The sequence below is a fragment of the Vipera ursinii genome, assembly GCF_947247035.1.
Source record: "Vipera ursinii genome assembly, chromosome: 2".
Lineage (NCBI taxonomy): Eukaryota > Metazoa > Chordata > Lepidosauria > Squamata > Viperidae > Vipera > Vipera ursinii.
In genome coordinates, this window is record NC_139513.1 from 268,836,317 (window position 1) to 268,848,437 (window position 12,121).

Sequence of the window (12,121 nt, forward strand, 5' to 3'; positions counted from 1 at the left end):
TAAGAGTCAATATGATGGAAACTTTGGGAGGGACCCTGGGTGTTGTATCTAAGGCTTTAGAATGACTGTATGGACAAGTTCTGGTCTAATGATGAATGGGACCTTGCCAAACAGTGCTGATGATCAAAAAAATCCAGTCAGAAGTAGGCAGGCAGCAGGTTTTTGCAAAGCCTATGGCTGAACTTGTGAAACTTGGCTCTGAGTAGGACACCTCACTTATAATGAAAATGAGAGCCTGGCTTGCCTGTAAATATTTAGGGACACCATATGATTTGTCTAAAAGTGCCAGATCCCTGCCACATGGTGCCACTCATCTTCTGGCAAGTTATCTAAATAATATACAGGTAAGCCTCAACTTACAACCATTTGTTTAATGACCATTCAGAACAGGTCTTTGCACATACAACTGTCTCAGTGTCCTTGCAGTCAGGTGATCAAAATTCAGGCACTTGGCAACCGGCATGTGTTTATGATGGTTGTAGTTTCCCACGATCACCTAATCACCATTTGTGGCTTTCCCAGAGGGCTTCCAATAAGCAAAAACAATGGGAAAAGCCAGAGTCACTTAATGACCACATGACACACTTCATGACTGTGGGGAAAAGGTTAATAAAATCAGGCACAACTCCCTTAACGACTGCATCACTTAGCATTTGCTGGTCACAATTTGCTGGTCATTATAAGTTGGGGACTACTTATGGTTGCAATTGCAGAATTGCATTGTGACACTTCAGCAGTTTTTACGTTGATCCAGAATGCTGAATAATAGAAGTCATATTTCTGAACTACTTGGTCATTGCCCTGGAATAAATAGCAATAACTAAAAATGGATGATGGAAGAATAAAAACCAGACAGAATTTGTGACTGAGGTCATCAAAGCACCATCTGAGGCAGCGATAGATTTAGAAGGAAGAAAAGGAAAAAAATAGCAGAGAAGACAAGCAGCCATCTAAGTGTTGAGGCCAAATGCAGAGAAATTAGAGTGTCCTTTCTTTACACATTTGTAACTCTGAATACATATTTTACCAGGAGTGGACATTAAAGAAGAGGTATGTTCCTCTGAAATGAACCAGTAAGACATTATAAATAAAGGCATATAGACCTATGTAAATACTCTGTTGGCCAAAGAACACACTGGAGTTGCCTTGGTTGACAATGATGTTATTAACAGCCACAGTTGGGTTGTTGTGGTGGAGGGGTGTCCTTTAGTCTTGTGTTCTGTTTACCAGCAGCAATTGCAGGATCTGTCTCCAGACTTTCAGACATTTTGTCGCAGATGATATCCACAAGCTGTTCAAAAGTCTGCTTGACATTGATGTTGTCCTTGGCACTCGTCTCAAAGAACTCAAAACCTAGTGAAACAGACCAAAAACACTGATATCATCAAACATTAATCCCCTCTCTTTTGAGTAAGGTTTATAGATTGAATCTGAAAACAGTAATGGAAGTGAAAGAACTAAGGAAATGAGAAAGGTAAATGTAATATACAGCTAGTCCTCCACTTACAGTATTTATTAAACAATGGTCCAAAGTTACAATGGCCTCAGAAAAAAAATGAATTACTAGCTGTATTTGCACTTACAACCATTGCACACTGTCCCATCACCCCTGCAAATACATGATTGTAATTAGGGCATTTGTCAACCAGACCAAATTTATGATCGGTTAGAGGATCCTGCTATCACATAATTACAATTTGTGACGTTTATTGACAGTTTTTCTGGCAAAAAATGCCCATTGGGGAAGCTGGATTTATTTAATGTCATAATTAATTTAATAACTGTCATAAAAATAGTTGTAAAATCAGGTGTAGTCACATAGTATCGCCAAAAATTCTTTTTTTATATATATAAAAATCCCTATCTGAGGACTCTAATGCTTGTGATCTTACTTCAGATGTCTTTTGCTTTACAGGTCTGCAAAGTTTATAAAGTCAAGGACTGGTCATAAAGTTACTTTTTCATCACCAATGTAACTGCAAACAGTCGCTAAACAAAGTCTCCTTGTATGTACTATATTATATATGTGCACCTCTTCACTCCAACTAGATTCTCGGTAGTTAAAATCAACTGTAGCCACCAAAGCTTGCAGTAACTGCAGCCACATCAGTTTCTCTGTTACCCTTCCAAGAAGGGGAGGTGGAGATAGAATGGGAGTTATTCATATTCAATGAACCTAGGATAAAGGTCTTGAGGAGTGGGCAGATCAACACCATTTTCAAAACCTCCCTTTCTTGCAAGGAAATATAGATAGATGTCAAAGCTCTTTTGTTAAATAGAAATTGGCCAGAATAGGGGCAAGAGGTAGCATTCGGGCATTATGACCTCCTCAGTAATTAGAATCCACTGGGAAAAATGGGGACAAGAACAAAAGTTCCACCACTTCTGCTATCAATCCTCCATTAGATGAAGAATACAAATCTACACTGAGAAGCTTCCTCTAGTATACTTGTTGAATGGGATTCAGTTCTTCTGATGAAGGTTAAGTACTAGACAACTATTTATGGGAGGAGAAAATACTCCAAATACTCCTGCAGCCAACTATATGGAATTTTCCCCCAGACATTCCATATCTCTTTATCTGGCATCTTTATTACACACTGTATTACTTTTTAAAAAATAGCACAGGATGGCATAGAAGGTCGAAATCATTTCAATCTCATATAACTAGTTTGATATATATTGGAAGATTCTGTTTGATCTATTTTGACAGCCATATTTTTTTTTAGTTTATTTTCTTTGGCTATCAAGAGAACTAGGCACATTACATTATAAATGTATAAACCCTTTCCAGAAGTTCTATCCAGACAAGTATGGAGGAGAAGGATGGGCAAACCTTCTCCACAATGGTTATAGAATTCCCTGCTGTCAGGACTTTTCTTACCCAGTTGCTCTGCTAAATGTTTGCCTCTGTCAGCAGAGATTACACGTTCCTCTTCCATGTCACATTTATTGCCGACCAAAATAACCTGGGCATTGTCCCAAGAGTACGTTTTTATTTGGGTAGACCTTATGAAAAACAGAGAAAGAAAACAAATCCATCAATGGATCAGCAAGTTTACAAAACTGATCTTACCTTTATACAGTACAGCAGGCTACTTCTGCTGACTGCCAACTGCCAGCAGTTCGGTGGTTTGAGTCTCATTGGCTCAAGGTTGACTCAGCCTTCCATCCTTCTGAGGTCGGTAAAATGAGGACCCAGATTGCTGGGGGCAATATGCTGATTCTGTAAACTGCTTAGAGAGGGCTGTAAAGCACTATGAAGTGGCATATAAGTCTAAATGCTATTGCTAAGTGCTATTATTGCAAGTTTGGATGTCCCTGTGTGAAGCTCTCACCCACTGATTCTGCCTAAGTGCCTAACCCTCCATTTTTCACTCCTGAACAAGGTTTAGTTGCATATGACCCAATGTCCAACTCTATCAAGATCTTTTAAAGTCTTGAGTCTACCTTCTGGGGTGTTAGCAATCCCTACTCCCCAGTTTTGTGTCACCCAAAAATTTTATGAATATATGATGCAAAATGGCCAAAGTTCAGCAGGGATTTGCTTCCCAGGAATCTCCTATTCTCATTCCCAACAAAAGCTATCTGTTCCAAAAATGTTCTTCTTGTCTTTGCTAAAGTTGTCACCATATCACCAAATGTCCTCTTTATCTCTCAGGAAGGTTGGGTGGTTAAGTTACATTCCCATTGTCTGAACTGTTCCACCCTGGTTTAGATGCCCCACATCACAATCTCAAGCTTCTTCTATCAACAGGAGGGTTAGAAATGGATGAATACTAAATTCTATGAGTTATAAGCATACAGATAGATAAAAAAATATTATCAGTGCTAATTTTACAAACTTCTCTGGTGGCTTACTGCACCAAATATTTCTTCAGTTCTTTTCTCAAATTATCTCATTCAACCTCTTGGAAAAATATGTATTGATTTCGCACTATTTTTCAAAGAAAAAAAAATACTGAAATACTATCATGATTGGATGTAGTGGGGAGGGTTGAGTGTCCAGTCTTTCATTGTACAATCATCTCTCAAAGGTCTTCAATCTCTCTGGTTTCTTATGTTATGATTAAATTTCAAGGGAAAACATTATGAAATAACTCCTCACGTGGCCCTTTTTCAGATGAGGAGTAAGGGTAGTTCTCGACTTACAACAGTTCATTTAGTGACCATTCAAAGTTACAACAGCTCTGAAAAAATGACCATTTTTCACACTTATGACCGTTGTAGCATCCCCATGGTCACCTGATTTACATTTGGATACTTGACAACTGGTCACATTTATGATGGCTGCAGTGTCCCCGGGTCATGTGATCATCTTTTGCAACCTTCTGACAAGCAAAGTCAATGGGGAAGCCAGTTTCACTTAACAAATGTGTTACTAAATAACTGCAGTGATTCACTTAACAAATATGGTAAGAAAAATCACAAAATGGGGCAAATACTACTTAACAAATTTCTCACTTAGCAACATAAATTTTGGGCTCAGTTGTGGTCATGAGTTGAGGATTACCTGTATAGGCAACCAGAGACACTGCAAAGAAATGGAAGGAAGTATAATAGAAAAAGAAAAGAATAACATATCATTGCCTCCTCTGCATGTTTGTAACAACAGCATAACTTCAGACCGGCCATAAAAACTTTCTAAATGAATAAGAATGAGGTGAAAATAGAAATATTTTTCAGAGATCTAATTTTCTGAGAAACTAGAGGAATAGATTTGTTCAGAGTATTAGCTTCTATATCACTGGTTGGTTTGTAACTTTTGGATTGTTCAGTGCTCTTGATTTTCTTTGTGATTCTAATGTACAAATGTTCCTTATCTGGAATGAACATTCAAAACAAAAATCAAAAATCAAAATTAAATTGTGTGCGATAATACCATATCAAACATCTCCCTTTGTTGATTAGGAAACTGTGATAATAATAATAATTATTATTACTGGCTGTGTTTTTTTCCAGCATGAAGTGATGTTCCAAGAAAATTAGATTAGGACATCTCCTGTTTCAAATTAGTTCTGTTTATACTAGGTCACATGCAAAACTCTTACCAGACGAAGACATTTTATTATGAACAGATCAAATGAATATGAAAAGTACATTTTATGAAGAACAGATTCATATATGCATGCATGTGGGTGAATCTCTGTGGACCAGTCTGAAGATGGACATCCCACTAAAAAGAATCCCAAGCCATCTCTAAATACCCATACATGACTATGGCCAACTATGTTGAAAAATTACTTATTTCACATATTTTTCTAAAATTATATGCTTTTCCAATCCTACAGGACTCTGAGATGTTTGTGTTATGCCACGCAAGCTGGTAATAAAATGGTTAGTGACTAGCAAAGTCCTTTCTCCATTCTTGCAAAACAATTCTGCCTCTACCAACATTGAGGGAGAGGGGGGTTGCTTAGAGGTAAGGGGTTGGACTTGAGTATTTAGACCGAATTCTCAAGTGCTGGGTTAAGTTTCTCATACAGATTCATTCATTCATTCATTCATTCATTCATTCATTCATTCATTCATTCATTCATTCATTCATTCATTCAAAAACATTTAAATCAACACCTGGCCAGCCAAAATCAATAGCTTAGGACCTTCATTGTTTTTCTGCCTTCCTCTGGCCGTGAGAGTGCCATGTCAGTGCCAGATCACCACAACAACAGAGCATTGCTCAGGTCAAAAAGAATTTGGGACATTGCAGGGACACAATCTCTAGCCTCTGGTTGTAAATGAAGTGCCTTCCTTCTCCCAAGTTTTTTTTTAGTTAAAGTCCTTTACAATTACTTTATTGAATATGTTGCTTTTATACCGTACGTACATTTTTGCAAGTGATTTCCCCTAAAATAATGTGCTTTTTACTATTAGACCTTTTCAACTTCTGAACTGAAAAATTTAATTTCAGCATTTCCAATCATATCTGCATTTGGGAAGTGTACTTGGGAACTCAATGAACTTCTCTTTGATCTTCCCCATCTATATAACTTTTTTTCTTTCCTTAAATATAAACAAATGCATACCCCAGTTAGAAAAGACAAATAGTATTTCATGATACATATACAATTGTAAACTCATGTTCTAGTTAGGCTGTCCAGTGTCATAAAGGGGGAGGGGGCACATGAAAATGATCTAACATTTGTCACCATGCTAATACAGATTTTGTATTCAGGCACAAGGGTGTATGGTATGTCCAGCTGTGAATTTTTTAGTTCATGGATTGCAGAGAAGAGCAACAATGATGACTAGGGGTCTGGAAGCTAAAGCATATAATGAATGTTGCAGGAACCAGGTATGTCTAATCTACCAAAGAGAAAGGATAGAGGTAACATGATAGCAGACTTCCAATATTTAAAAGTCCCTCACAAAGAGAGGGACAATCTATTCTCCAAAGCATTTGAGGGCAAGACAAGATGTAACTGATGGAAACTTATCAAATAGAGAGCCAATTTAGAACTAAAGAGAAATTTCCTGACAGTGAAAATTAATCAGTGGAACAGCTTGCCTTCAGAAGCTGTAGGTGCTCCAACACTGGAGGGTTTTAAGAAGAGATTGGATAGCCATTTATCTGGAACGGTGTAGGCAGTGGTGGGATTCAAAGATGTAAACAATCAGTTCTCTGTGTGGATGCCGCTTTTGGAAGTCTGTTCTGGGCCTGGGCAACAAAAAATTAGCTACTGGTTCTGCCGAAGTGGTGTGAACCAGCTGAATCCCACCACTGGGTATAGGGTCTCCTGCTTGGGCAGAGGGTTGGATTACAAGACCTCCAATATCCCTTCCAACTCTGTTATTCTGTATTCTATATTCTGTAATGTTCATGAAAGACCACTTGCAAATATAATAAAATGTGAAGTGTTTTTATGTTTTACGTTTTCCAGTTCAGTTTTATTATTCTGCCTATAAATTTAACTGACTGAACATGGTTTTATAAATGGTACATTTAGGATCAGTGACACAGATGCCAATTTTCTCCCATGACCTTCTTTGGTAGATATGATTGGCAAATATTCATTGATCCTTCCTTCCTTCCTTCCTTCCTTCCTTCCTTCCTTCCTTCCTTCCTTCCTTCCTTCCTTCCTTCCTTCCTTCCTTCCTTCCTTCCTTCCTTCCTTTCCCATAAATATAATTGTTCAGAAGAATTTTGATCTGAAAGAGACAAATACTAAGCAGACTCCAATTAGTTCTGCTGTCTGCGGCTTCAGCATAATTTATTTTCTGGATCTCGTCAAAGAGTTCCCAAAGAAATATTTTCAAACGTTATTTGGCACCACAAAAAGAGTAATGTTTCAATCCCCTGCACGTAATATCTAGGCTTGCCTTCAAAAACTTTGCTTCTTTCTTAGTCTACTTTGAAATGCTGTCTCTACAGTAATGACAAATTAGGCAGCATAAGTTGTCACAAGATAATGGAATTGAATATAATACTAATTAAAGATCCAGAATTCAGGAGACATTTTGTGGAAACTTAAGTTTGCTTGCAAAAGGACCCTAATCCACCATATTCATTTATATGAAACATCTTGATTGATTAAGTAAATGCTGTGTACATGTTGCATGTAAAAGTAATAGAATACAGTGATTACACCTGCACTATTCTTGTGGGTTAGGACGCTGAGCTTGTTGATCGGAAGGTCGGCAGTTTGGCGGGTCGAATCCCGAGTGCCGTGTAACAGAGTGAGCGCCTGTTACTCGTCCCAGCTTCTGCCAACATAGCAGTTCAAAAACACATAAAAATGCAAGTAGAAAAATAGGGACCACTGCGGTGGGAAGGTAACAGCGTTCCGTGCGCCTTTGGCGTCTAGTCATGCCGGCCACATGACCACGGAGATGTCCTCGGACAAGCGCTGGCTCTTCGGCTTTGAAACGGAGATGAGCACCGGCCCCTAGAGTCGGAAACGACTAGTATGCATGTGCGGGGGTGAACCTTTTACCTTTTTTATTCTTGACTGTGTAAGAAAAACCTAGTAAACAATATCCCAAAATACAAAACACAATTATGTAAAAACAGTATAATGGTTAAACATTGTTCTCTTACACTCATTCACCTACTCTCCTGTCTTCCTGTTACATCTTTTGGGGTCTCTTCCCTCCAACATGGCACTCCACAATTTCTGTGCATCTAGAGCAATCAAAATACATACACACCAGAACCAGAACCAATTTCTACACACTGGGTCCTCGTGGAGTCTCTCCCCTTCTATTCCCCCTCCACATACACATAGACCACCTCTAGTCAAATTGGCTTTGCCTCATGGTAAGGCCAATCCTGAATAAAACATTATTTTGAACCAAGAGAATGGGAAAAAGCAAGAGAGATGCAGATTTTCTTTCAGATCTATACCCATTTGTATACTATTGATCTATCACATCAGCATTTCCCACATACACCACATATGTTACTGTGCATGAAAGGATAGTTCTGGAGGCCCGGCTATGAAGCTTTCTAAATAACCATGGCAGACTGAATACAATCCAGGCTAAACTGTGTCTCACTGGATTCACTGGATATTTGCACATAGCTTGAATATTAATTTTTTTGAGGACTTTTGGAAAACAATTTAATCTTGGGGCAAGAAACCAGAAAATCAAGATGTGAACATTATTTTATCCCAAGGCTCAATGTCCCATCCCCCCTCCTCTTTTTTTAGTGGCCCCTTTTTTCAGTACTAGTTCTTTCATGTACTTTATTCTGTTACCTGTTCTGTCTTTCTCCTTCAGGCCAGCAGCTTGAATGACCAACAGGTGAATTCTCAGACATGGGGAAGAAGTAACTTTTTAATATGTGTGAAAAAGGAGGGTTAAGCTGCACATCACTCTGGATGCTTTTGATTTTTAAATCACATTGGCAGTTAAAGTCTTCCATTCCCAGATGTGACCCCTGAATTGAGAATCTGTAGACCTGACTGTAATGTATTGGGCTTGTTTTGTTAAGGGAACACCATGTGGGAAGGTTGCTTGAGCAACGAAGCTGGCTAACGGCTCCCAGCTCCTCAGACAACCTGTCTCCAGTGCCACTATTGGTTGCCTCTAGGGTGGCAATAGGTCACTTTAAACCTATTGGCTGCCACCTAGAGGCCAGGGTATAAATTGCTGCATTCGCAGCCCTGTTTCTCAGTTCAGATCATGCAAGCAATAAACAATGATCTTTGCTGAACTCACTCGCCTCGTCTTCATCTTTAAGCAACAAACCCAGTACATAACACTGGTGACAAAGGTGGGATCCTACTTCTCCGACAGAGCTGAAAGTCACTAGGGGAGAGACAGCACACGCCTGGCAGGAAAAGCAATTCCCCCCCTACAGTTGGCTAGCACAGCCCACTAGTGACCAAGTGCCCAGAGGACCAGTCCCTGGGCAACAGAGGAGCAGGATTCGAAGACGCCAAGCACCAGCCACGAAGACCAACAGAAATGGCCAAGGTCGGAAAGCTGAGAGAATTCAACATTAAGCAGCCAGAAGAGTGGCCCTCGTACCTGTCCAGGGTTGAGAACTACCTTTGAGCGAACCAGGTCGCCAAGGACGGACTGAAGGCCACCATGCTGCTCTGTGTGTACGGCCCAGCAACGTTCGACTTAGCAGAGAACCTGTTCACGCCAATGCCGTTGGAGTCCAAATCCTTCGTGGACTTGAAGAAGAAGCTTGGAGAACATTTCCAGCCCAAGCTGTCGGTGATCGCTTGGCGCTATGCTTTCAAGCAAAGAATACAGCAACCGGGTGAAACCGCATCCGAGTACATCACGGCCTTGAGGCAGGCTGCATGCCTGTGTCAGTTCTCCGACATCGAGGAGAGGCTACAAGACTGGCTTGTCTGCGGTCTCCACAACCGAGAGCTACAGCAGAAGCTTTTTGCCGAAGAGATTCCATCATTTTCAGATGCACAGAAGGAAGTCATGGCAGATGAAGCTGCTGGTGGGGCCATACGAGCCATTCAGTTCACTAAAACTACACAACGCAAAGAAGACGTCCACCACGAGGATGCCGAACACACAGAAGACCCCAAAGAGGCCACAGGAGTCAACAAGTTACGCAGACAACTCGACCAACAGCGTTGCAGCAACAAGCAACAGGAGGCCACTTACAAGGCAGATCCCTTCCTTAGATGTCCAGGTTGTGGCGGCCGCCACCAATGCTTGGACTGTAGGTTCTGGACAGCCATGTGTCAGGCCTGCGGGAAGACAGGCCACATCGCGTCTGTCTGCAGAGGTCACCAAAGGGACCAGCCGTCAAGTCGCTAGTAGGAAGATTCAACCAGGAGAGGTACCGGGGCCCCGGGACAGCACAGCATGGGTTTCTGCTCCAGCCACAGAAGCATTTGTTGTACAGGGGCTCACCGCCCGATTAAGCCTAAGTATAGACTTCAGGTGGAGCTGCAAAGGGTCCCCTGCAATATGGAGCTGGACATAGGCTGTTTCTATTATTTCCCTTGAAACATTTAATTTCATTTGTAGTCGCAGTAAGAGATGGGCCAAACTGAGGCCTTCTGATATTGTACTAACTGATTTTCAGAATGCCAGAGTCACAGTCAAGGGTGAAGCTACACTAGCCATTAAATTTAAGGGGTTTTCAGAGCACTTGGATGTTGTCATAGTAGGGGGCCAGAGAACGAGCCTAATTGGGCTCAATTGGTTTGATGCGCTAGGCATCCAAGTAACCAGAATCAACTGGACACAAGTCACGAGTCTAGTGACAGTATGCGAGGAATTCGCAGATGTATTTGATTCAGCTCTGGCAACATATACGGGCCCACCAATAGCATTCAAACTAAACCCGAACGTAGTGCCAGTCAGGGTTAAGCCTCGTAGGGTCCCATTTGCCCTCAAACACAAAATAGAAACTGAATTAGATAAACTTGTTGAACAGGGTATTTTGCAACCAGTAGATGGGGGTGAGTGGGAAACCCCAATTGTAACACCACTAAAAGCCAATGGGGAGGTCAGAATCTGCGCAAATTATAAATGCACAATTAACCAGGCACTCAAACAACATGCATACCCAGTACCAGTAGTAAACCACATCCTGGCATCCTTACAGGGTGGCACCATTTATGCTTGCCATTTTCTGAAATAAATTTCATGATACTATATGGGCAGAGAAAACAAAACCTTTAATTACTTCCACTTAATTCTCAAGTAGAGGTTTTGAGTCAAGCCATGATTAATTCTCATTAATAAAGAATCAAATGAGTAGCATAAATTCATAGTAGATCCTTATGAAGCTTTTGATAAGGAAGCATTGGAAAAGCCAGGCCATTCTGAGCTAGTATGCACAGATTAGAAACTACCTAAAAGATATAAATTCTAAGGGAACACCAATCAATATTTATAATCATAATCACTAGCCAGTAACAAATTGCAACAATAGTGCTGCAAGATAAGAAAGTATGAATCATAAATAATGCAAATTGACTAGTTCTCATATCATATGAAAACAACTGTAAGTCAGAATTAAGCTGGCATCAGGAAAGCCATATTCCAATCCAGACCAATATGCATCATCACAAACTTGGCAATCTACTAGTAAGTTGTTGGAGCCTGAAACTGAAATGCAACAGCCTGATGCTGTTATAATGTTGTCCAACAGAAGCAAAACTCAGGGCTGTTGCCAAATGTTGGGGCAGCAACATCTCAAGTTGTTTTACTAGCTAAAGATATTACTTTCCCCTCAGAATCTTGCTGTGCCATTCAGACATCAACTTCTAATGTTACCCTATTTTGAGTCACTTAAATTGGATACATAGATTTGTACATAGATTTCGCTGGGCCCTTTCAGGGACAGCTCTTTCTTATAGTGGTCGACAGCCACTCTAAATGGCTGGAAGTTATACCAATTGCAAACATGACTACTGCTAGGACCATCCAGGTGCTTAGGAAACTCTTTGCCACACACGGGCTTCCGGACGTCGTAGTGTCCGATAATGGGGCCCAATTTACTGTGGCAGAATTTCAGGCATTCCTGAGAGCAAACCTCATTAGGCATGTGACATCGGTCTCGTTTCACCCATCTACTAATGGTCAAGCCAAACATATCGTTTGCACCACAAAAGAGTCACTGAGGTGTATAGTGACTGGGGACTGGCACCACAGACTAGCCAACTTTTTGCTTTGCCAACATTCCACACCA

General features: G+C 40.6%; 1 protein-coding gene across 1 annotated transcript in view; it reads right to left on the reverse strand.

Annotated features, from left to right (window-relative positions):
• Positions 1-1,165: 1,165 nt before the first annotated feature.
• The window catches only part of RAB3C (RAB3C, member RAS oncogene family), a gene marked incomplete at both ends in the record, with an annotated part of 83,940 nt that continues 72,984 nt past the window's right edge, over positions 1,166-12,121 (reverse strand). Inside the window, 2 exons of the mRNA XM_083356310.1 lie at positions 1,166-1,353; positions 2,885-3,009. Coding sequence (XP_083212436.1) covers positions 1,166-1,353; positions 2,885-3,009 — 313 coding nt within the window. The remainder of the gene's footprint in view (positions 1,354-2,884; positions 3,010-12,121) is intronic.